Source organism: Eublepharis macularius, chromosome 5, assembly GCF_028583425.1.
Source record: "Eublepharis macularius isolate TG4126 chromosome 5, MPM_Emac_v1.0, whole genome shotgun sequence".
NCBI classification, from domain to species: Eukaryota; Metazoa; Chordata; class Lepidosauria; order Squamata; family Eublepharidae; genus Eublepharis; species Eublepharis macularius.
In genome coordinates, this window is record NC_072794.1 from 133,791,524 (window position 1) to 133,818,636 (window position 27,113).

A 27,113-nucleotide genomic window follows, 5' to 3' on the forward strand; every position below is an offset into this window, starting at 1 on the left:
CTCCACAGGCCCCAAGGCCAGCTCCCCCAGTCCCTCATCTCCCACAGGCACTTCTAGTTCCTCGTCTTCTAATGAAGACTTGACGGGTGGTGGTAAGACGGCGCATGAGACAGGCTGACTTGCAACAGACTGCTCATATCCAGCTTCTCATCCACCTGTATCTCAAGAACTTGTCCACACACACTGCTTTCCAGAAGTGTATCCCTCATCCAGAATGCATGCTTTGCATTTTTGCTGCCCAGGTCGAGAACCTGGCACTTATCCACTTTGTGGGCCAGGCAGGTCATGAAGTTGCATGACCCTGGATATATAGCAGAGTTGGTCTTCCAGCAGACATCAAAAAGTACAAGGTCATGTTTCTTGGATACCTTATTAAGCTGCTCATGGAGGGCAGAATCCATCGCATCTGCTTGGTCAAGCAGTCTGTAGCAGACCCCAACCACAATACTGCTCATCCTTACCTTCCTTATCTTCACCCAGACACTTTCCACTGGGTTGTCACTCTCCTGCCCCAGTATTTCCTGACAATCAAGCCCTTTCCTCAATACAATGCCACCTCCTCTATGACACTGTTAACCTCTCAGACCTTTGGTTTTCCAATTCAGCCATCTAGTCTTATTATATTGTTACGTTATTACATTGTTTTCTATTGCTTTTACTGCACTGTGTTCTACCTTTGTAACCCACTTTCTGCCTACTTGCATATGCCTGGCTTAAACAATTTTGTTGTTGCTGTTTGGTTAGTTGCTTGCTTATTGGATATTTTATGCTGCCTGATTGAATTTGTTTCTCTGTTTTGTAATCTGCCTTGATTCTCGGCAAGAAAGGCAGGCTTTAACTGAAGTAAAATAAAGTAAGAATAGCTGAGGGGTGTATGAGGTTGCAAGCTCTGCCTCCTAAATCACAAGAGACAACCTGTGATCTACAGTGACCAGTAAAGACATTGGTGGATGTGACATTGTTAAAACAGTTTGCAGTTTTGCAATGATGCCTGGTGTGTTTCGAGGACTGCACTAACCAGATAATTTGGGAAAAGCTCTGCCTAGCCCATGTCCATTCCCATTTCTCCTCTGATTGATGACCAGTTGTGTTAGATTACTGTCTTAGTGTCACAGGGAGAAAAGAATTCAACCAGAAGGAAGCTGTCACTGCTTGAGTTACTGCAGGCATAAATTCTGACATGTGAAATGATAACCTGCCACCCCATCTAATCTAGATTCCTTAGAACAAAGCATGCTAAGAATAGTAATCTTAATTAGCACCATCTTGATGTCTAAGAACGGACTACTGAATGACAGCTGCAGCCCTCTCTACAGCAGCCAGCATTAGCCTCTGGCTACACAGTTAAATCGTTGCATAGAGTGGCACTATATTAGTTCAGTCTGGCAATAAGAACCAAGGTTTTTTTAACAGGACGATACAGTAACATTATCTTAGGCAGTTGGATTTAGAATAGGTAGAAGGGCTGCTAGCTCTAGCAAAGAGCCATCTTCCTAATTCCCTTGCACAGAATCCTTAAGATGGTTTCAGCACACAGGAGCCATGGAGGCTCATACAAGCAGATCAGCAATGAGTTACAGTAAGGGAAGACAGGAATTCTGGTCTGACTGCAGCTAAAGGTTATCTATAAGGAAGCCATCACATTTCACCATTAATGATACAGTTACGGGACCTTTATTTATACATTTAAGACTTATACACACAATTGCTATTTTGGGACAATTATTTCCCCCTTAGTGCATGGCTAATGTATTTTTAAAAAATCGAAGGAGCCATAGGCCAGAAGACCCAATGCAAATGCAAAACAAGAATATATAAAAGGACTAACATCCTGTTTCACACTATGGTCACCCAGCAATGGAGGATGGGATACTTAAAGTTGGGAACAAGTCACATGAAATACATTTTTTTCAATTGGTGAAGTTGGTTTTAAAATGTATGTTTTGAAGGCTGGAAGAGAAGTATCAACCACTCATCACCACTCACCTGGCCGGAGGGAGGAAAAGGTGCAGGGCCAGGCCTCCCGGGCAAGCAGGTATGCTCCCAGAGGACCCCAAATAGGCTGATTCTTAAAGAATTCGTCCCTCGTGAAGGGCAGGAGCATTCTTGCAGCCAGCGCAATGATATCACTCCCAGAAGTGACATCATCACGTTGGTGTCGAGAGCATGTAAGTGCAAAGCGCACGCACGAAGAACATCTTCCCGGTGAGTGCTGGGTCCCCCCCCCCACAATTCCCGCTGGGAGGGTAAGGGGACCTAGCAACCCTATCTGTGAAGTAGGTTAGATTGAGGGGCACTGACTGGCCTAAGATCACCCTGCAAGTTTTCAGAGCAGAGTAGGGATTTGAACCTGGTTATCTCAGATCCTGGTCAGAAACACTGTAAGGCAGTCAACACCAATCATGGCAAGGTAAAAATCTTTCTTCAAGTGACAGAGATAAGACTGGTCAGGAAAGCTTATGTTTAACTTGGGCAAAATAGCCCTGTTTACAGAGTTTATTAAGAGAGGGTACAGGGAAGGTTTTAAGGAAAGATTCTATGGCAGAACAGTGGAGAAACAGTTCAAGAATAGACAAGACAGCATCTCTGAGTCCACCATGAGGACACCACCACCTTTTAAAGGATGAAACTCCCTTTGTTTACAAATGCCACAGGGGCTCAATCCTGATTGGGTCCTTGGCATAGAGGAAGGAGGGGTGCCTCTCCCCCACATGCCGTTTTCAAGAGCCCAAATGCTGGGGGAGGGGGTTGACTGTTGAAAATGCCACTGGAGGTTCCAGCCCCTCCCCCCACACCACATTCACAATTAGGATTGGGCCTCTGTATCATTTATAAACAAAGGGAATTTCATTCTTAAAATGGTGGCAGCATCTCCATGGTAGACTGTGGGATGCTATCATGGCTAGTTGAACCTACAGTGAGTTTCTAGGCAAGATACCTCTGGAGAGCAATTTTCTGTGGCAGTTACCATAGGGAAAGGCCTGGAAGTGACGTGAGGCCAGTCCTTAAGGGAGGGACACTTCCTGAATGAATACTGGGGAATGCTAGTTTAGGCCAGGTCAAAAGACTTATGTTTAACTTGGGCAAAGTAGCCCTGTTTACAGAGTTTATTAAGAGTTTATTAAGACAAAGCCCCAGGAAGTTGGTAGGAGAGAGAAGCTCTGCCAGAAGGATTTTTGAATTTGAACATGGTGCTCAGAAGAAGCACAACAGGATTTCTATTATCTTATTCCTATGTAACCACCCCCCCTTGCACCTATCAGTTTGGAGCATTAAAAGAAAAAAGGAAACGAAGGAGGAAAAAAGATCCAGATGAAAATGGAATGCAGACAATGTATCAATTTGAATAGATGGTAAAAGGAAATTGGAACAGATAATACCGGAGGCACATCCTTTGCAGGGTGAAGAAAATCAGCTTGTTGTCATGGTTAAAGTACCAGACTAGGATCTGGGAGACCCAGGTTCAAATCCTTACTGTGTCATGAAGCTTGCTGGGTGACTTTGACTCAGAGCCAAGCTACAAGTGATGGCTGACACAGGTTGGACACTTGTCAGCTTCCCTCAAGTTTTGATGGGAAATGTAGGCGGCTTGGCGGAATGTTGGACAAGTGACAGTTGAAAAGTCCATTGGACAGAAGTTGGAGAGCCAAGCTGCAAGACGCCTACATTTCCCATCAAAACTTGAGAGAAGCTGACAAGTGTCCAACCTGTGTCAGGCGTCACTTGTAGCTTGGCTCTCAGTCACACTCTCTCAACCTAACTTAACTCACAGTGTTCTTAAGGGAAGAAGGGGGACAAATACATGCTGCCCTGAGCTCCCCGCAGGAAAGGCAGGACAAAATGTACTAAATGATTAAATCAACAACTTCCCAAAAGTTACACTGTGATACACAGTGGCAGGAGAATGTGAAAACAAGTCAGGTTTGGTGGGACCAGTCAGGTCCCATGTGAAAACAAGTCAGGTTTGGTGGTTCCCAGTTAATGGGAACACAATGCATCAGAGGGGAAAGTCAAGATGATTGATTTGGTTTCTGGATCTGCCCCTGAGCTTTACCAGAAAATGTTCTCTTAATATCCTAGGCACAGAGGGCATCTTGATAGGTTGTGTCCAAGGGCCCACTACACAAACCTACAAGCTTCCCACACAATTTCACCCCCTATGTCTGTTTTCTACTAGACTGCCCAATGCAAAAGCATGCAAAGGGCTGGGTTCATTTGGCTCCAGAAAGCAGCCGGTCTGTTCTGATTTCATGCTGTCCTTCCTAGATCAGAAAAAGCAAGCCCTGAAGCATTTCAGATGCTGCTATGGAGTTCTGAAAGATAACAGGAAGAAATGGTATCATAAAAAACAGAAGCATCACAAGGCAAATTTTGCTCTTCTGCATAATTATTTACAGTGGAATGATTTTTGCAAATGCTTGTTGAGCAAAAGGAGCCTTTAATGATGCTCTTGCGAACAATCTACTTGTTCCCAAGGTAAGGAGGAGCCACTTGTAAAATTATTGCCTGTTGTCCATGCTTACAAGAATTCTCACATGTGGTCCCCCAGCCTGGCGCGTACATGCATGCACGCACTCTCTCCCTCTCTGTTTGGGATGGCAGCAGGCCAAGGAACCATAAGTCCCTGGACAACCCTGATGACAGTAGGCACCACACGCCCTTCATGCTGTATAGTGGCTAAGTGGTCAGGTTGTGAATCAGCACTCTACTACTGCCATGAGCTCATCATCAATAAGCCATTCCTCTCAGCCCCAGCTCTCCACCTGTATTGTGGAGATAATAACAACACTGACTTTGTTAACCACTTGGAGTGGGCACTGATCTGTCTAGAAGAGCAGTATATAATCATACTACTACTACTACTACTACCACTACTACTACCTTAATGTTACACATGAAGCAGCATTTCTTGAGGGAAGCAGTTGTTGGAACATCATTGTACACATTCACGCGTAATGCACAATCAAACTGTATGGCTGAGAGCTTCCTAAGCAGAGACCTGCTGGCACAGCCAGCCCGAACGCTAGGCAAGCCTAGGGCACTAGATTTTGGGGGAAGCCAAAAAGGCAAGAGGAGCCTCCTCTACTGGATTGAAGAGAAGCCTGGTGTTAACCAGCTTCTAGCATCCGCATATCTTCTTTCCCTGGTCTTCTGTAGCTGCCTTACTGGAGGGCTATCAAAGAGCTTATCTATTTTTATTTGTACATTGTTCATTTTGAATGCCTAGTAAACAAAACATTCATTCTAGACTTGTCGCTTTTCTCTCTATTGAATGGGAAGGGGGCATCAAAACCATAGTTTGCCTATGGCACCAGAAACCTTTGGCCTGGCCTGGCCTGGCCTGCTGGATCAGCTCCAAGGTCTATCTATCCAGCATCCTGCTTCCAACAGTCGAAGCTAAGCAAAGGCAACAACCCCCAGTGACTAACTGCAGAAGCTCATTTTTCTTTGTTCTGCTCATTAATTTCATTGGTTGATCCTACCACCCTCATGCTCATTAGTTTTCCCATTGGTTGAAAAAGTCGTCATCGACTTCTTTGGATGTAGGAGTAGGTTAGCCAAGTACCGCTTCCCTGCCTGCCAATGTTGAGTCAAATGTTCTCATTCCCAAGAGAAGATGGCTCCTGCTTCTCCTCCATCCCCAGCCACCAATGTCCCTGTGGCTCCAAAACAGCCCCGAGATGATGAGCCAGATTCTATTCAGGCACCTTCATCATCCGTACAGTCACTCTGGAGACAAAATTATTGTTACAGATAATAATGTGTGAGTCAGAGAGAACACAGCAGGATACTCCATTCTCAGGATGAGTTTGCCAAGTTAACAGCAAGAGAAAATCTTTAAGTTGAACCCTGGGAAAATTCAACAGTGCCCTAATGCAGAAACTCTTTATGAGTGAGAGATATGGTTCCACTGGGGGGGGGGGGGAAACAGAGACAGAAAATTTTTTCATAAAGGACTGCATGTGTGGATGTGCTCATTGTTTCATAAACTTAAAAGAAATTGAAAGCTATTTCCAAAACTACTCCATATACACAGTGAGAGGGAGTGTTATTTGTTATGGATGTTAAGGCAAAACAGTCAAATGTGTGTGCATTTTAGAAATGCTACCTAATTTGACAGTTTAGTGGGACTGAAAAATGTATTTGTGTACCACATGTAATGACAGCTGTACAATTCACTTCCAAGGAAAAGCTATTGTCTGTACACAGCCTCAAACTATCTCAAAGCACAGTCCTGATTTCCTTTCACCAGCAGCCTTCTTCCCTTTTGTGATAATCTTTTCTGGGAAATAAACTGTAACAATCATCACATGTTTTCCAGGTTCTTTAAATATTCTCTTGGGGTTTTTGAAAGCCAAAAGCATGGCATACTGAGCAAACCTTCACACATTAAACCTTGATTCTTCCAGCTGCGAATTAAAGCAAGAAAAAGATACCGAACAATACCTGGTGAAATCTCAAATGCAGAAACCCAGGAGGAATACACACACACACACAAAACAGTCAGTCTGGTCGATTGGCCTTTGGACTACAAATTCTGTTCACAAACTTAGGCTAGCGTCTCTTGACTCTTAGGGTCAGTATAGGTGAATGACAGCAGGTTACACAAACTTCACCAGACACCTTTTCAGAAATGAAGGCATTACTCAAGATTTATAGTAGAGTCTTTGCCATCTCCATCATGAAATCCAATTTATTCCTTCTTCATCACAAATACAAATGCTTTCCTTTCATGAAGAAGGTAGTCCAGCCAGGAAACATATTGCTAGGTACCACATTTTACTGTGTTGCATCAAAAGGTGCTGTTCCAATGATGTAACTGTACTGGACATCTGGAGCATAGCACTGGAGATGGTGAACTTTTGCTGGGTATCCCATTCACTGCAGATCCACACTTTGGCCTCCCATGTTCTTTGTGAGGGCAAAATTTTGGCAAGGGAGAAATCAGTGAGGGGCAGCAGAAGGAGAGGAAATCCAGTTCAATGCACTGTATTTTCTGGACATTTAACATTTTCATATTTTGATTGCTACATCAGCATTTCTCCCCTTGTTTTCTTTTCTTTAATTGCATTTTCATTCTGCCTTGCTTCTCTGGAGCTCAGGGTAGCATACTTGATTATCTTCTCCCCATTTTATCCTCATACCAACCTTTTAGGTAGATGAGGTTGAGGGAGAATGTTTGGCCCAGTGAACTTTAGGAGAGAGTCTCTCCCATCTCAGCTTGCTGAGATTTATCTGCCCTACTGCTATAATCTGTAGCTGTTCTTGGAACTGGCCCTGTTGTCCCGATCTGATGCTGCTTTCCAGGGGTCATTTTGTAGAAAAAGAGCTGGAGGAACTTATTAGCATAACTCATTAACATAACTCATCAGCATATGCCACACCCCTTGCCATCGCCAGAAGTGCATCATTGGCATAACTGATTTGCATATGCCACACCCCCTGACATCACCTATCCTGGCTGTTTTGGACCAAATCCTGGCCATTCAGGGCCGAAATTGGGCTCAAAATTGCAAAAGGGGCTGAAAATGGCTGAAAATGGCCCAAAATGGTCAGGATTGGGCTGCTGCTGAGTGGGAGAGTGATCCACCACCTGCCAGAGGCCCGATCGGGGCCGTTTCAGCCCCAATTCAGGCTGAAACGGGCCCAAAATGGCCAAGGGTCGGGTGGGTGGGGCCACCTCACATGTGACTTCTTTGGGGCACTGCCGGAACTGTGTTCCGGCACATCCCCCCTCAAAATGAGCCCTGCTGCTTTCTATTTTGCCGCTGCTATGAATTTTTTTAAAAAATTTTGGCCAGTTTTATTGGTTTGATTGCTGTAGTTTTGAATATGTTTTTATTATTTTATGTTGGATGGGATTGGATTGTTGGCACTGTTTTGTGCTATTCATGACTGTTTTAATCATCAGCAAAGTTTTGATTAATTTTACAGCGTTATATTGAATTACTGTATGATAATCCCAGCAGAATTCTAAAGAAGTAAAAAAGAAATAAGCTAAAAACAAATATAAAGGAATGAATGATGAATTTCTTAGAATACTCATTTCAACGGTTCTGTGAGGTAAACAAAATGTACAGTGAGGCATTTTGCTAATTTTTCTCCATATTCCACTGAGGGAAACCCTTTACACCCACCGTTTTCTCTATTGTTGCAAGATCCCTGTCATGTCTATTTTCAGCCATAAAGCTCTACCTTCTCAGCACAAATGTACTAAAAACTTCAAAACGCTGAAGGTGTTCAAAGAAAGAGGTAGCACATTCATTTTGGTTGCTCTTTTCACATTTTTCTTATATAGCTTCTAAGAACTATAAAGTGAACACCAGGGCTATCTGAAAGTTGACCTCAAGATGCAGCAATGATCAGAACAGCAATTCTGTCAAAACAGAGCTTTGCGCCAGAACATTTGTTCCCCACAACTCTGCGGTGTATCTTAGTCTACTGACAAAATCACCTCAAGCAGAGCTGACACCATACAGCTAGCTAAAAGATTCTATGCTGGGTATATTGGGACAGATATACCCAAGGGCACATTCATACCACGGTAGGTTAACAAGGTGATAAATGTTCAAAAGACTATAGCCCTCTAGGTATTATGGCAGTGTTCTGTTCACAAGTTGTAGAAGACCCCCAGCCTCACATCTCAGGAGCATGTAGGCCTCTGTTATGCATCTGATATGCACAGTCCCGTAACGTGTTAATTGGGCAACATGTGGATTTTCCATTTGGGTATATAGCTTTAATTTACAGGAAACAGTTTGTATGAATAAAAGCTATACCAGCATGGAAAATCCACACAGTGCCCAACTCAGACATTACAGGTTCATGTGTATTGTGCTCCTGAAATATGAGGCTGGCAGGTTCTCCCAACACATGAATGGAACACCACTGTAATATTGCAGAGGGCTATCCGCAGCAGCTGTTTGGGTTGTTTGAAGTTAGATTTGATGGCATGGATAAAAAGTATTTTCACATCATTATAATGTACGTAAGAGGTGCTCATCTTTCTTGTTATGTTTGCTGAATGCATTTATGTTATGTAGTGGGGCTGCCACCCAATTAAAACAGATTTAAGAGACTGACTATTCGTGAAGGGTGGAAAGAGTCTGTGATTGGTTCTTTTGATTTTAACCTTCAAAAGAAGCCACAGGGGCCTGGTTTTGATCAGAGGCATAGCCCTGGGGCAGGTGAGTTAACCCTTTCCTCCCATGGCATTTCTCCAATAGAAGTCAGGCCCTTCCTCAGCTGATATTAGTCCTGGAAGGATTGAACAGATGGAGACAGAAAATTCATACTTGTCTGCAGGGCTTTTTTTCTGGGAAAAGAGGTGGTGGAACTCAGTGGGTTGCCCTCAGAGAAAATGGTCACATGGCTGGTGGCCCCGCCCCCTGATCTCCAGACAGAGGGGAGTTTAGATTGCTCCCCGTGGAAGGCAATCTCAACTCCCCTCTGTCTGGAGATCAGGGGACGGGGCCACCAGCCACGTGACCATTTTCAAGAGGTTCTGGAACTCTGTTCCCCCACGTTCCAGCTGAAAAAAAAGCCCTGCTTGTCTGACAACTTTACAAATTAGAAATGTTTCTGCATATTCTGTCTTTCCAGTAGCCTCTTGTGCAGAGTACAGAACAGTCATATGTTGCGGCACACCCATTTCCATGATCTACAACACTTGCTTAGGTATGAATGAATTCGGTGACTCGAGACAAGCCGTTATCTTTCAACCCCCAGCCCCCCTCCACCAGGCTGTAAAATCAGTGTAAAAATAACTTGGTCACTGGATTTCCAAAACTAATTATCCTGGGAGGTACTCTTTTGTGTTGTTTTTGCTAATTAGCAGCCCCTTGAAGCAGAGGTGAGGAGGGAGATGTTCAGCCAGTTTCTCTTACACTGTTATAATGTAAATGTAAATCTCCTAACCCTCGAACATGACATTTGTTTTTTGCAAGGGGGGGGGAGGAAGGCACAGATACGCATTTCTGTTCCTGCACAACTATTAAGGACACGGGAGCGCTGTCCCATATTCACAGTACAATCCTAAGCAAGTCTGCTCAGAATCCTACTCAGGTCTATTCAAACGGGGCTTACTCCCAGGAAAGTGTTGTTAGTACTGCACTTCCAGGCCTCTCAACACCCCTCTCCCACCATGCAGTAACACTCAGATTGTAGCACAAAGAACAGGAAATATTTTGCACTCTAGAAGTGCTGCAGCAGTGAACACAACGTAGATTGGGTTTAAATAATACAAACCTCTGCCTGTTCCTTTGTCCCCCAGCAGCCCCACTGCCTTCTCTAAATTCCCTTCCTGCTGCTTAGTAGTATCACCTGCAGCCGGCTCTTTTCAGTAAGGCTGTTTTTGTCTGCCTTGTTTAGTGTTCTCTGTGAAGAAGCATAAATGCATCAAGGAATGACAGACAGGTGCTTGTGGACATAAAGAACACTGTGTTCTCCCTCAAAACAGGAAAATTGTCATGGAAGAGGAAGCAAGGTAAGCTAGTGTCAGGCTCAGGCACGCCCCACCCCTCACGTGTCTCTTTCTGCCGGGGTGGTGCTCACTCGCCACCTGCCTGACTTCTACTTCTTGGGCTTTGGGTCTACTCCACCACTGTTGGCCCACTAGCCCCTCTTAGCTGCCGGGATATTGCCTCCTGAAGGTCTCAGGAACAGGGTGATTGGGCCCTGGGTATTTCCCAGGGGCCCCTCTACAACCCTGAGTAGACTGACCTCCACTCCAGGAACAAGCAAGCAAACAAATTTCCTGCTCCTACACTCTCTGCTCTCTCCTCTCAACATCCCTCCTCCCTCCTCCACTTGTGGGTGGACCTCACCATTCCCAGGCACCACCTCCTAGCCCCACCCCCAACAGCTCAGCTGCTGCTCTGGCTGCCTTAGGTAGCCATCGCTGTGCCTGCTTTGCCCCCAGCCTCTTCTGCCCCTTTTCCATCCCCTCTAGCCTGTTTGCTGGGTTGTTGGGCTGTAGTTCCTCCCGTGCCTGCCGCTGGGTTGGGGTGCAGCCCTGTGCCACCGGTGCTGCCCATGATCTGCTGCCTGTAGTGGCATGGGCTGACTGTCTCTGCCCCCTGTGCCCTCTTCCTCCAGCTAGGCTGGGCTGGGCTGGGCTGGGCTGGGCTGGGCTGGGCTGCTCTAAGGGCCTGGCTGGGAAGCGGGCAGTGGCTAGGACCCAGGAGCTGCCATTTAGCCTGCCTCCTGCTGATGAGGGCTTGTCAGCACCTGGGCCTTCTTTGGGCATTCCAGTTCTCTTTTGGTGCCTTTGCTGCCTGTCTCCTCCTTGCTGCTGCTTGTTTCCTCCTTGTCGGGTGAGTGCCAAGGGTGGCAAGGCTCGATGGTGGGGCTGCCAGTCTGGGTTCTGGGTGTGGCTCTGGGAGGGTTCCCAAGTCCGGCCTGGTTGCCGGACAGCTAGATTTAAGGAGGTAGCAACTTGTAAGGGAGGAGGTCACAGCAAAGGATTGCATTTGGTGTAGTGGTTAAGAGCGGCAAGGCTCTAATCTGGAGAACTGGGTTTGATTCCCCACTCCTTCGCTTGCAGCTAGCTGGGTGACCTTGGGTCAGTCACAGCTGTCTCAGAGCTCTCTCAGCCCCACCCACTTCATAGGGTGATTGTTGCAAGGATAATATTAACACACTTTGTAAACCTCTCTGCGGCATTAAGTGGTCCTGAAAAGTGGTATATAAATTGAATGTTGTTATTATTATTTAGACAGGACAAACCAGACAAGCAAGGACTTCTGTGTGTGTGTGAGGTCATTTCCCTCTCCTCCATTATTTACTCTTTCCCTTTCTTAAAGCTGCCACAGCCCTCTTCCTTAGGGTTGCCAGGTGCCTATACTCTCCCTGTGGGAGAGGGACTTGGTAGTTACTGGGGGGGAAGATCTTTGCACGTGTGCTCCCACTGCCGCAAAGATATCACTGCTAGAAATAATATCATTGTGCCACTGGCAGGTGTGCTATCATGCTTCATGCAGGGCCAATTGGGGGCCCTGCCAATTTGACCTGTTTGGGGCCAAATTGGCCCCTGCAAAGCACACGAGCATGCCCACTGCCAGCCCAAACATATCGCTTGAGGAAGTGATGTCATCACATCCAGCCGGGAGTGTGCCTGCTGCATGCTTGCCTGGGTCACCTACTGGTGGCAGACAATTGCTGGGTGGTTTGCCATCTCCTACCAATCATCAGTGAATGGTGGGCAATGGAGCAAACTGTCGGGAAACCGTCCATCAACAGGCAACTGGGAACCCTATTCTTCTTGCTTGCTTCTCTCCTTTCCATCCACCAGCCAGCCTATCTTTATCTGCTCCTTGTCTTTGGCTTTTTTATTCTCTCCCCCAGCAGCCCCTACTCAAGAAAACTATGGCCCAATTGCCCAGGGCCAGGCACTGGACCAGGCCCTAGTAACACAATGGGAAACTTCAAAGTACTTGCAGGGGGCATCTCATTTCCCTCACACCCCTTCCCCACAATATTTTCTCTTTCCCTTCTCCTGGCAACCCCCATATCCTCTCATTTTCCTGCTGCCTTTCCCCCTTCCCACCCACTGTCTTGTGGAACTCTCTGTCTGCTGAAACTCAGGCCCAACAAGATCTATTATCTTTTCACCGGGCTTGAAAGACAGAGATGTTCCGCCAGACATATGGCTAAGGCTGGGTTATGGACGAGCCTTCCTACCAGTCTCCTGTTGGGGGAGGGGGGTAGTGCAATCCCCAACTTGACTATCTCCACTGGCTGGACCATTGCTGCCTCTCCATCTCCCACCCCATAGAATGTTGGGATGTAAATATGAGCCACCATCTAGAGCTGTTTTATTTTCCTGAATTGTAGGTTTATTTATGGTTTTAAAGCAAATTTTGTTGTAAATTTAATATGTTATCCGCTCTGAGCCCATTTGCAGGGAGAGCAGATTATAAATTGAATCAATCAATCACCCAGCAATCTACCTTTATTTGCCCACCATCTTCAGCTATATTCATTCTTTCATTTATACCCCTCCTTTCTCCACAACAGGGACCCAACACAGCTTACATCATTCTCTCTCTTCCAATTTATTCTCACAACAACCCAGTGTGGTAGGTTAAGCTGAGATAACAACTGGCCCAAGGTCCCCCAGTGAGCCTCCATGCTAGAATGGTGATTCAAACGTGGTTCTCCCCGATCCTAGTCCAAAACTTTTTTGTTGCAATAATCACCTGGAAGAACTATAAAATTCTTGACAATACCAGAGCTGGCAGCTTAGCTTGGTGAAAGGCAACTATCTAAATGAATAATGGGCCAAGTTATATCTTACTCCGTTCACTCAGAACTGCTCCTAGAAAATGTTATTAGCTTGCTATTTTTGTAATTATCAGTTGCATAAGTTGCATGCATGTTCTCAATGAGAGAAATCCAATGGTAACTGTAAAGTAGTAATTTAAAGCATTTGATTGAGAGGATCACCATTAATATCTGCTGTCCAGGAAAAAATTTTTCTTTTCCTCATAGGCTTCTGGAGATTTGAAGGCTACAGCTAAAATAAACTAAAGTTGACCTTAGCGATGTTTATGTGCTCAGATCTCCAAACAAATATGACTAAAGGGACAGTTGGGGTCCACTGGGTAGAGGAAGATATAATGTTTATAATGAAACATATCTTCCTCTATAAACATTATATCTTCCTCTACCCAATGGACCCCAACTGTCCCTTCAAGTTCAATGGACTCCACAAGTTTTCTCCAACACAGGGGCTGGATCCCACAGATGCATTCAGCTAGCCGTGGTGCTGTTCCCCATCACAAAGAGCCTTCGTTTTCTTCCATCAGCAGAAGAGCCTCTTGAATAAGGGAAGGCTCCTTGCAGGGGAACAGATCCATGGGATCCAACCCAATATTTTTTGGTTCCCTGGGAATCAGAGAAAGATAGAGATTGCATGTATTATGTTGGAATCACAAAATTCATCTGGAGTTTTCAAGAATGATCCACTATCAGAAGATGATCCCTACCAGTTTGAGTTTGTGGATCAGGTGGATTTTCCACAGCCAATCCAACTTTTTTCCATATGCTTTCCTTCATGGTGATCATTACAGAAATGTTGCTTTGGGAAAGATGCAGAATAGCTATTACGAGCATTCCCATTTTGTTCAATGTCCATACATTCCCTTTGTTCATTTGTCACATCTGAGGTACAAACTAGATGATGGTGGGAGATCCCTGGTAAAATCTCCTGTGGATTTTCCAAAGTGATAAAAGAAGCCACCTGAGATAGCAGCATAGGGTTGTGGAACCTATGGATATTTACATCTTTCCCCTAGATGGGGCAAATAACAGCTGGGAGAATTCATATTGCAAGAACAAACTGGAGGGATGTATTAATCCTCTCTGTTGTGCCACAGCCATGATCTAGATTCCACCAGCAGCCAGCAGCCAATTTTCACACTGGAGGATTCTATCATGTATCTTCTTAATAATCCACGTTGAGTCTCAGTGAGAAAGACAGGCTATAAATAACATCATTAAATAAATTAATTAATTAATGTGTAGTTCACCCTAATCAAACAGGTTCAGCAGATTTTTAAGCCCTACAAAACTTGCCAAACCTTTCGACTGGAGGTTTCAGGAGCAAGCGTTCATTCACAAGTGATCCATTTTATTAAACTGCAGACCACACTGTCTGAAAAAAAACCCATCTGTCTCTGTCCATTTCAGTGTGTTTCAAGTATGTTGCAACTGGATATGATAAAACAGGCAACATTCAAATATTCTAGGATCTTCCCCTTCCTATCCCCTTCCCATGCCCCTCCCTATCCTGACCTTGTTAAAATTCAATATATATATATAAACAAATATTCCAGGATCGTGCTATGCAAGAGCCAGTGGGCATCACTTTAAAATATTTATCTTTGCCCCTTTGGCTATACCACTTAATTATGCTGAACTTGGAGTCCTGGCACATTGTTTCATATTTACAATGTCATCAATATGGTGAGCAAACACGTTTCACTCTCCTTGGATACTACTTCTTTACTCACCGACATTCACTGGGGATATACATTGAGCCTCACACGTTAAATCTCTTACTTTGAATGTACAAAGCACTCCCCAATCTTAATTTCATTCACCGACACCGCCTTATGCCAAGTCCACCTAGCTCAATATTCCCCCCTGACAGTCAGGATCTCAGGCAGAGAAAGAGATTTCCCAGCATCTACTACCTGAGATCCCAGGGATCGGAGCCAGGTCCTTCTGCATGCACAGCACATGTTGCATCAGCTACGTCCCCTCCCATAAAAATATGCATATCCTCACAACAGAAAACACTCAGTGTCAAAATTTCGTCCAAAATAACTTGCGCTATCCTAGAATCTCTAACTGCTAAAGTAGCAAATATAATTTACATGATGGGAGAGATGTTAGCCAAAATTCAAGATGTTCAGAGCTAATTAGCAAGATAATTGTGTAGACTGATTAATTGCTACAAGCAGAGTGCTTTCATTGTACAGGCTTCATTAACTATGACTGTCAGCCAGGTTGACGAGAGCAAAGCAGCAATCTCATGGCTTGAGTGCTCAGTCTTCCCACTGAACTTTCCCTTTACGCTGGACATGCCAACGCTGCAACACAGTCAGCTCATCCACTTCGAGCTGAGGCCCGCCTGCACCTAATCAGGAAGCATCTAGTGGTCCCTCTTGTCCTCAGCCCCCAGAATGCAGGGCAGGCCATTCTCAGCAGAATGTGGGGAAATGAGCAAGGGCAGGCCACTGAATGCCCCAAGGAGAGAGTCAGTTTGGAGTGAACAATGTAACAGGGGAGATGGGTAGGATTTTGCTTTGCATTTAGATGTATTTAAAGATCATCTTTAGGCACAAAAAAATTCATAATTTGTTAGCTTATACTTCTGTATGATATGTTTTGAGGATGGATTACAGTGACTCCATTTCCTCCTCTTTGGTGATATTTTTCTGCCTCTGAGGTACCAAATTCTGAGTCTGTCTACCACGGTGTCACTCTCTGACTCTGAGGTCTGATTTTCTGAGATCAGAAGTTGGCCAGCCTAGTTGTGACACCTGAGAGGTGTCCTACATCTTAAAGATTTATGTAAAAGTAGTTCCAATGAATGAGGCTTCTTCCTTCTACGTTAAGGCAATAAATCCACATTCTGTTAAATTCTCCCTTCTCTACAACTAGCAATTTATCATCATCATCATCATCATCATCATCATCATCATCATCATCATCATCATCATCATCATGGCTTTTTTTCTGGGAAAAAAGGTGGTGGAACTCAGTGGGTTGCCAGCACAGGGGGCAACTCTTGACAGGAGGTAGTACCCCTGGTACCACATGCATGTGTGCAAAGTGTGCACATGCTCCCAGGACCGCACAATGACATCACTTTGGGTCAGCTGGAACAAGGGGGAGGTTTTTTAAAGTTTAAATCACCCTCAGTGAAAATGGTCACATGGCTGGCAGCCACGCCCCCTGCTCTACAGACAGAGGGGAGTTTAGATTGCCCTCCATGCCGCTCCAGTGGCACAGAGGACAATCTAAACTCCCCTCTGTCTGGAGAGCAGGGGGAGGGGCCACCAGCCATGTGACCATTTTCCAGAGGTGCAGGAACTCCGTTCCACCACGTTCCTGTTGAAAAAAGCCCTGATTATTATTATTATTATTATTATTATTATTATTATTGCCAACCTAAAAGCTGGTAAAACCAACACGTAACTGCATCATTAAAACAATCCAACCCCTCCCAGCCAGTGGCGTCAGACGCTTAGGCCAGGGATTGCCTTTGCCACTAGGCGCAGAAGGAGGCAGGATGCCTCTTCCAGGCCATCTGGGTCTTCAGGCTGGGGATGGAGCCAGACACCTTAAAACGCGGCTTTGCCCCTCAGCCTCTGCAGTTTGCCTCGTGCTCGGCCCACCCACCTGCCCTGTAGTAGTGCAGGTTCAGACAGTCGCTGATTTCCAGGGCCAGGTAGGCATTTTTTCTCCTTTCCCAACTGGCTGACGGGGAGATATGTTTTTTGCCTACCTTGCACTGCATACATGGGTTTGGGTAATTGACTTACAGTGGAGCCTTAAATAGGTTTCACTGGCAGGACAGAGTTTGGGTGAAGTTAGCGAGCTGGTGAGCACTATTGGCACACCCCCATTGTTGGGGGAATTGGGGTCAGGATTGGCTGGCATGTTTGATGGCTGCAAGCTGTGAGACAGACAGCCAGGTGGGACCCCCTGTACAAGTCCTTCCTTCATGTTTGTCAGCTGGGGGTGGTAGGAGCTGGTAGGGGGGAAACCATTTTGCCTGGTTGGCCAGATTCCAACCATGTGTTTGGATGGCTCAAGCCCAGGGCAGTGGGGCTCGCTCAGACAGGTCAAAGCAGAGGTCCAGGGGTGACCCCAGGGCTTGACCTGTACCACTAGTTAGGCCCTTGATGCATTTGTACTAATGTTTGCTGTTAAAGCTGTTGCCAAATAAAATGACTCTTTAGTTCTCAAATACTTTGCTGCCTCTTTATTATGTCTGGGGAGGGCAATTAAACTAAAGCTAAAATACACGTACAAAACATACAATTGCCTGAAGTTTGAAAATACAATTCTGGCAAGTTTTTTCTTTCTTTCCTTTCCCATCCATACCATTGCCATCTTTCTGACCATACCATCAGATTCTTATTATAGCTACTTGAAGCAGAGAGACCCACTTAGGGTTGCTAGGCCTCCCCAGCAACCATCAGGTAGTTACTTAGCATTTTTTTACTTTGGGTGTGCTCCTGGCCAGTGCGTGATGGTCACTTCTTGATGCCATTGTGACAGCCGCAGGAGTACATTCGTACTTTGCACAGGGCTGATTCTGTTGAGGGCCTAAATCGGCACTGTGTGAAGTGCAGAGTTGCTCCCATGGCAAGCATGATGACATCACTCCTGGAAGTGACATCACTGCATGCCAGCAGGGGGTGCACATGCCACCCATTTTCCAGGTTGGCTGCTGGTGGCAGGTGATCACTGAATGGCTTGCCACATTCTACCAATCGAAAACAACAATGGCCGTTCCCGTAAATGTCCAGCGGAGAGGCAAGAGGGGAAAATCCCACAGGAAACTGAAAAGACTCACGGTCCACCGCGTATGGCGAGAGAATGCACCGCCGCCAAAGTCCGGGATGACTGTTTTGTAACAAGTATGTGCACCTATACCTCTGATGTGATGTGAAGCACGCTCCTGAAGAAGTGGGCACGAAATCTGATGTTCGTAGCCGGCCCCAGATTGAGCGTGACGGAGGGCTTTTCCAAGCTGCCTGCACATCCTTACCTATCCCGTTGGAGGAATTTGATATATTGAAGGAGTCCGATGAATTGAAAGAACGCAGAGAATATACTTAAAGGACCTTTTTACCTTCAGAGTCTTTTATTGTACCCGGCAGATATTACAAATGTTGTACCATTTATATCTGTAGAGTTTATTCTGTTGGATTCTCTGATATTTATGCAGTTGTATAAGAATGTATTTGTATAATAATTGAATGGTTATAGTAGCACTTGCACTTTAAAAATTTTCACTGTTATACAAAATACACATTCTACCAATCGCCTGCAATCAGCAGGCAGAGGAGCAAACAACCAGGAGTTTGCCCACCTCTGGCAGGCACCTGGCAAGCCTAGCCCTACCCAATATCACGTGTTCTAGTAGTTGAAAGTTTTTATCATCACATCAATATATGCTCCAGCAGTACAGAGACTGCTACATTAACAATAGCCAAAATGAAGCAATAAACCGAGGCTACTGCTTTAACATTTTTTTTAAAAAAAAGGTCTCCTAGCTCTCAAGGTTACACATTCTGGCAATCCAGCCCAACCAAGCCAAACAGGATAATAATGTCATCAGCTACCATTGAAAGCACAAGAGCTTCCTAAAGATGTTGGTAGGCTGAGTGGGGAGCAGAATACAGTACAGCAGCTAATTAGCCCAGGCCACTTACGGAAGCACAGGCCATTCGGCAGGAATGTCACACAAGCAAATGACAGGCCTCATCTGAAGAGTCCTGTAATTGGCCTAGTTGCCCCACCCTTCCTTCTTTCCTTAGTGAGACCCTGATCTGGACAAGACTCTCATTCAACCCTCCTCTCCCCCATGAGCTGCACTGCACCGTCCAACACGCACCATCTCATCTGGTCCTGGGCTGCTGAGGAGGTGAGGTTCAGTTAAGGCTTCCAGTTTCCCTATGCTATTGATGCTCTGGATGGCTCTGCCTCCTGGGTGGTGTCCTTAAGAGTTTCCCACTGGGGGTTTCAACTCCCCCTTATCCTCAGGTACAGTGGAGTCAGAGTTGCCAACAGGCTGGAGAAAAATGGCCTGTCCCCTTAATAAAGTGTTAATGAAATGTCATGCACCTCCATACCATGAGAAGCTTCAGCGGCTCACTTCCATTCATTAAGCCTCTATTAAAGAGAGAGGATTTTTTTTCAGGCCTAAGTGGAGTCTGCAGAGGAATTCTACTTCTCTATAGAGGTCTTGTTTGAGGGCCAATCCTGAGGTGGGGAAGGTTTGGAAATGCCTACAGAACCTCCACACTAGCCCTTTTCCTCAGAATTGGAATGATTTATTCATTTAGTTATTATTAAAAATCCAGAGAATGCCACTGTAAAAATATTACACTCCAGTGTTTCTCCTATTGTCCTCTTTAAAAACACGCGGGCACTTCTATGGATTTTTAGCAGTTGATGTTGATGGGGGTGGAGCAGGAAGAAGAGGAGAGATTATGTATGCCTGGAAAAACATCTGGAAACCACTTCAAAACAACCATCACAGCAGCTAGTGCAACGTTCAGTGCTGAGCAGGACCACAGCAATCATTCTATTTCCAATTGACTGCCAGCATGGCCAACAGCCCTGGAGAAAAATGTTCTGTCCCTTTAATAGAGGCTTAATAGGTGGAATGGGCAGATGAAGCTGCTGCCGCATAGTGGTTAAGTAGATGGGCTCTGAGACAGCACTCTGCTGGTTTGACTTCCACTACTGCCATGAGCCCTGCAGGTGGCTTTGGGTAAGCCACTCCTCTCAGCCCCCACTCCCCATCTGTATTGTGGGGATAATAATAACACTGATTTTATTAACTGCTCTGAGAGTGGCACTAATCTGTCCAGAAGCACATGGTTATTCTATTATTATTGCTCAAGGCTTGGAGGTAAATAACATCACCTGCTAAATAACACCCTATTCAGCATCTATTAAAGGGATAGGGCATTTTTTCACAGTTGGCAACCCTATGATGCAGTAACCCTTATGTGAAGGTGAGCTTGGAGATGGAATTTTGCACCAGTTCAGATGTTCTTGTATCTTAATGAAGTCATCGTGCCATACACATCTTGATTGTATTCCCACAAGGTGATAGGCATTGTTTGCTATATCAGGAAAAAGGTTTGAGAACTTGCCAACAACAACAACAACAACTTTTGATTTATATATCTCCCTTCAGGACAACTTAATGCCCACTCAGAGTAGTCTACAAAGTATGTCATTATTATCCCCCCAACAAGCACCCTGTGAGGTGGGTGGGGCTGAGAGAGGTCCAGAGAGCTGTGACTGACTGGTCACCCAGCTGGCTGCAAGTGAAGGAGTGGGGATTCAAATCCATCTCTCCAGATTAGAGTCCCACCACTCTTAACCACTACACCAAACTGAGTCTCTCTTACTTAAGTTTATTTATATCCCTCTTTTCTCCTGCTCAATGTTATTTTTGTCTTTCAAGTTTTTGAAAGACATTATTGTCATTTTCTTATCATCTACAAGATATAGAAGACTGTCTGACATAGCATGCTACCACAAGAGGGCATAGGGCCAAGACAAGCTTTAGTTGTCATGGAGATGCCGTGAAAATTTACGTATTTATTACTCTGTCTAGGGCTAGGGAAAAGTGTGGGTCTATAGAAGAAAAAGGGCTATTTGATAGTAAGTGTAGTACATATGCAGCCACATACTGGCATATATATATATATCAGCTTTGTATCAGTGCCACAGCTTCCACCATAATTAAAACAACAAACATAGGAAACAGAAACAACTGAAGGACCAGTAATGAAACAGTAATGTAATAAGCAGCTTTAAAATGCTTTTGAAAAGAACAGAACCAACAAAATATTAAAATCAGTATAAATCAACAAAGAGATTAGCTATGCAGGAAGGGGAGGGGGAATCAACAAAAAGCACAGGAGAGAAAGGAAGATTTTTACTTGGTACCAAAAAGCTTGTCAAGCTTGGTGCCAAGCAGATGGCTATGGGAAAGGAGTTCCATTTTAGAGAATAGCTGCCATAACAGGAAAAGGCTCTGTCTAGGGTTGCCAGGTCAATATACCATCCCAGCAGGAGTGAAGGGCCTGGCACTTACTTCATGCCTCCCAAGAGTATTTTTCTTGTGTGTGCATGTTTCCGGCGCTTGCATGATGACATCACTTCTGGGAAGCAACATCATCATGCCAGCCATAAGCATGCTCCCACGCTTCATATGGACCAAATTCAGCCATCGGGGGCCATAATTGGCCCCAGCGAACAGCGGAAGTATGCACACAGCTGACATTACGTCACTTTGGGAAGTGACACCATTGCATCCCGTCAAGCGTGTGCTAGATGTGCACTTTCCTCCATTGCTTGCTGGTGACAAGCAATTGCCCGGGAGTTTGCAACGTCCTGCCAATCGCCAGTGATCGGCGGGCAACTGAGTAAACCCCCGTTTAATATGAAATTTTAAATGTTGTATTTATATTCCTGTTGTGAGCTATCCTGAGCTGAGTGCTGGGAGGGCGGGATATAAATCTAATAATAAACATAAACATAAAACCAAATATTGTTCTTCAAAAGAGAGGCCACTTGAACTCATCAAATACCTTCTCTAAAGATACTTTTTTTTAAAAAATGGGCTGCTTGAGGTATAACTTGATTATATTCTGTAATGTTTTCTATTAAATTTCTTCCCGTTACAAAGGTTTGTGTGATTGAATAATATTTAAGTAAACCATTACTAACAATCTCTATGACAAAGTCCTGGTTAAACATTTTTAAAATATTGATATAACACAGTCGTTCTCAAACTTTTTCTGAGATTACTTTAGTCTTCAGAACACATTTACAAATTAACTGCATGTTACTTTTTACCTCCCAAACAAAAAACACAGAAATTTCATATCACTTAACAATGAACAAGCTTATATTATATTTTCACATTTAGTATTTATTTCATGGCTATAATTCATGGCTGTATTTCATGGCTGTTTTGCCTGTGATGCAAAGGGAGCCCCAAATTCGCCACCCTTCCTTCCATAGACTTCCCTTCCAATTCACCCTCTTCCTCTTCCTCTTCCTCCTGGCCTCGACCCTCCTGCCCCTTTGGGGCCCAATCTACAATTAAAGAACCTCTGATTTAATGGGTAAATTGATAGGTTTATTACAGCCTTTGATAAATATTTATGTTCTTAACTACAGAACTTCAGAACTAAAATCAACCTATACTTGGAACTGTCGTTTAATATTAACTTACTAGAGCTAAATCTAACCTATATTTCCATAAATCCTTTTAAAACATGTTATTCCTAAGGGCATTTAGGAAGCAATCCTATGCAGGTCTACTTAACTAAGTCCCATTTTATTCAATGGTACTTACTCCCAGGAAAGTGTTCTTAGGAAGGCCTTACACTGCACTTTTAAGTATGTTTACCCCAAAGTAGATGACATTGAACTCAACTGAGCTTGTGTGTGCTCTCAACTTGCAACGGACTTATGACAACCTTGTAAGGTTTTCAAGGCAAGAGATATTCAGAGAGGTGCTTTACCATTGCCTGTCTCTGCGTTGCAACCCTGGACTTCCTTGGTGGTCTCCTATCCAAATACTGACCATGGCTGACCCTGCTTAGCTTCCAAGATCTGATGAGATCAGGCTATCTGGACCATCCAGGTCAATGGAGTTTACTCAACAGCAAATGCATTTAGGAATGAAGCCAAAACAATCTTTTTCCTGCTCTAAGATGTCTGAAGATTGAAACTTGTCAATTAAAGGCCACACTTGGTTCATCCAAAATGAGGTCTAAATCATACATTTTTAATAAGAGTTAAGACATTCTTTCATAACAGTCTCCTGCATTTAAACTCCTCTTAATTAATTTAATTGGGGATAAATACCTTGTGGGGGGAGGTGTGTCTGTCAGCAAGCCTACTGGGCTTGTTATCTGTACAAAAAATCTTTTATAAATCAAAAATACTTCTGCCTATTTTTACGTTATATTTCAGTACTTGCCCCAGTTCTTTATAGAACTTTTATAATATTTTTTCAGCTCAGCAATTTCTTCTGTATTTTCTTATTGATAATTCCACTATTTATTTCTCTTAATGTTAGCTTGAAATTGTTAAATTCTCCAAGATCTCTCCAAGGTTTTCTCAGCCTTAATAAGTATCCCATTCAGTCACCATGAGAATGTCCATGTATTTAATTTCCTCAGGCACAAATTATTTCTAAGGGATCATGCTTTGACAATTTCTTTTAAGCAACTGATAGCTGACTGGCTAGTTTAACTATGTTTGAAGGACAGCTATTCTAGAGTAAGACTTGTATGTCATCACCATATCAGTACAATGTTTGAATCCTTAAAATATTTTTGAACTTTGCTTTTATACTTTTAGGCAACAGGGTTTTAAACTTGTGTCTGTATTATAAAAATGCACTCACGAGAGAAGAGAATCAAACAGAAACAAAGGCTTTGATTATAAGAATTAAACATATCAGTAGGAGATTTATTCCTTGCATCCATAGATGTAAGAAATATTAACAGATACTCTAAATTGTATTATTTAATATTTTTTTTAGGCTAAGACTTTTAAAGTCATTACTAAGAAATGTTTTCAATTCTTAGATTATAAAAACACTTTATGTATAACAGTTGGGAAATATTGCAAACCAGTAACAAATGGTGCACATTAATAACACATACATTTTCAAATGTCTCCCACCTGGCCAATAACTGCAATGGGGAAGAGGGAAAACTCCATTATTCACTTTAAATCTATGATTGCTACATCATTTTGTTGAGATTTTAAATTTTACTATCTGGTAATAAAAATGTTTCTGCCCAGGCATAACATGCTAGTGGCTTATCCTGTTGTTGACAATGGTCGTTGACAATGATGATTGATAAAGAAATGAGCTTTTGGCTCCATTTCCAAAAAAAGACTTTGTCTCGAGTGAATGATTTAGAACTAAATTGCAGTGCTGAGAAACATAATGGCCATGCGAATGAATGTGCAAAGAGAGGGAAGGAATCAGTCCTGCTACCTCCAACCCCATCATATCTTGTGATCAGCATAACTGTTGAAACTGTACAGTACATACAGAGATTCTTCCATAAGTTATGATGGATACACACAGAGGGGTGGGAGGGTGGCCAGAGGGCATGATCCTACCTTCCCAGATGTGATTTCAGTATTCACAACTTGAATGTGTGTACAGCCCTGGACACTGAGAGCAAGTTTAACAAATAATTAACATATGGGGGAGGAAGGACTTTCCCCAGGCACCTAGCTGATAGGTGTGTCATTTTTTTGTTCAAAATTTAAATGCTTACACCAATCCCAACAAAATCATGCCATTGGAGCCCCTTCAGGGTCAAATAGATTTAGAGGTGACAAATGATTTGTGGCCAACCTGTATCGTTATTACTTTAATCAGCAGATTTCAGCGATTTGATTTATGGCTTTAAATTTTGAAGTGTGAAAAATTCAATTGCCATTTTAAGATTTCTTTTTTGTTAATTACCTTGGGTGCATATTTTTAAAATGCAAGATGGCACACAAATGCTGCAAATAAACAATAATAAACGATTTCCAAAATGTCAAAGACAGTACTTGGGAAATTGTCTAAATGCTAACCAATCCCTATTGCATTTAGAGTCACAACAGCTTTGCAAGAGAGGTCTCAGTGCGGGTTCATTTTATCATTACCCTTATTTGGCAATGCAAGTGGTCAGTGTGAGAGAGAAGTGTAGCAATGCCAGGTGGGAATTTAGGGGGCTGCACAAGCTGTCATGGGACAGCAACTTCCAAGAATGAAGGAACTTGAAATGTACTTCTCTGTCTACAGAAGTTACTGCCATGACACAGCATAGCTTCTCTCTTTACACATTACAGTTCTTCACCTTTGCTTCGACAGACTGACATGGCCGCCCATCTTGAGTTCAACTTCTCACATGAAATTACCATACTCAGAAAAATAAGCAATTGATCATAATGTATGGTTCCATTTTGTGGCTGCATCCAGACCCACGGGGTTTTTCTCTCCAACAACCTGATATTGATAGTTGTGTATGTGGATGGTGATCAGTCATTGCTTAGTATCAGGGCTTTTTTTCTGGGAAAAGAGGTGGAGGACCTCAGTGGGTTGCCCTCGGAGGAAACGGTCACATGGCTGGTGGCCCTCGCCCCTGATCTCCAGACAGAGGGGAGTTTAGATTGCCCTCCGCACCGCATGGCGTGGAGGGCAATCTAAACTCCCCTCTGTCTGGAGATCAGGGGGCGGGACCACCAGCCATGTGACCATTTTCAAGAGGTTCCGGAACTCCGTTCCACCGCGTTCCTGCTGAAAAAAAGCCCTGCTTAGTATTCTGATTCCTGGGTTTTTTCCCCATGAAAAAACATGTGCCCTATTAAAGAGGTACATGCCATTCTGCTATTGCTCTAGATAAGACACCTTACATTTTCCTGCTTCACCTGTTTTGTCAATGGAGCCTTTTAAAACCATGCTTGCTTTGTGCTATTTAACTCATGTAGCTGCTCGTATTGGTAATTCCAACTGCTACTGTGCAAGCCTGTGCAGAGTTATACCTGTTCATTTCAGTGAGCTTAGACCAGATTGCGCAAAGTTGCACTTTTAGTTTCTTATAGTAGAAATTAATCCTCCTGGGTATGTCAGGATCCTGTCTCGAGGTCCTGCTATTCCACACTACAACAAATTGATTGGTCTGAGCATACATTGAACATATAGATTATTTGAGGGGGGGATTGAAAGTCTAGACTCCAAATTCCAGGAAGAAACTCAAAAATTAGGATTGGGACAGTATGGAGCAAAAATAACCCAAATTGGGAGGGGGGCACTCAATTTGTGCAATGTAATCAATATGGCCATTCATTTTAGTATTTCCAACTATTACAGTGCAATCCTATACAGAATTACTCCAGTCTGAGCCCATTGGTTTCTGGATGGGACAAACGTTATCAAAACTAAACCTAACATTGTCTAGAGACAATGTACTTTTATCCTCGTCTGAGGGACAAGAAACCACCTGGGAAACCGTGGTTTTTCCAAGACCACATAATTAATTTATGGTAAAGGCAGGGCATGACCCCATTCTTTCTCGATCTTATTTCAACAATCTGTCCAGCAGCCTACCTACCACCCCGGTGGCTCTCCTATTTTTTACACTTTCATACACACACCCCTCTATAAAAGTGTATCCCAGAAGGCAGAAACTCCAAGCCATTTATTTGCCTTGTTTCCTGTGACTTGGGAAGTTTTTAAAACCAGCTCTCAGCACACACAAAGGGACGGGATGGACACGGCAAAGCTTCAGACAGGAACCTCTTGGGGGAGTGGGGGAGATCTCAGGCAAATCCTCTCCATGCGCCCGCACAGCATCCCCCGCTTAAGACAGGCGGGCAAAACAGGCACCGTTCGCCTACTTACATCATGGAAGATCGCGAGTCCCTGGCCCAAGCGCGGCGAGGGCTCTGCGGCTTTGGGGCTGTAAGCGTGCTTGGCAGAGAGCAAGCACATCGTCAGCATCTCCGTGCACGCCATCATCTTGGCTCTCGGGCTGCGGGGCTCCTCTGTCACAGCGCCGGTCCCAGCGGCTCTTTCCTCCCCTCCACGCCCCGGCTTCGATGACGGCTGCTCTGCAGTAGTTGGAAGCGGCAACTCCGGGACGCGGCGAGCAGCTCTTGGCAGCCCCCAGGCAACTTTCGCCGCTGCGCCTCAGTCCCGCCCCTTCGCTGCACTGATTGGTCGCGATCGCTTCGGAGCCTTCCTGCTTGAAAAGCTCGCTAGCGGCAGCCCGCAGCGGATCCGGCGATTCCTTTCCGAAGGGGAAGGGTTTGTTTCAGGG

General features: G+C 44.3%; 1 protein-coding gene across 1 annotated transcript in view; it reads right to left on the bottom strand.

Moving 5' to 3' along the window:
• NECAB3 (N-terminal EF-hand calcium binding protein 3) overlaps positions 1–26,812 on the bottom strand; it is a 123,833-nt gene extending 97,021 nt beyond the window's left edge. Inside the window, exon 1 of the mRNA XM_054981144.1 lies at positions 26,696–26,812. Coding sequence (XP_054837119.1) covers positions 26,696–26,812 — 117 coding nt within the window. The remainder of the gene's footprint in view (positions 1–26,695) is intronic.
• Positions 26,813–27,113: the final 301 nt, after the last annotated feature.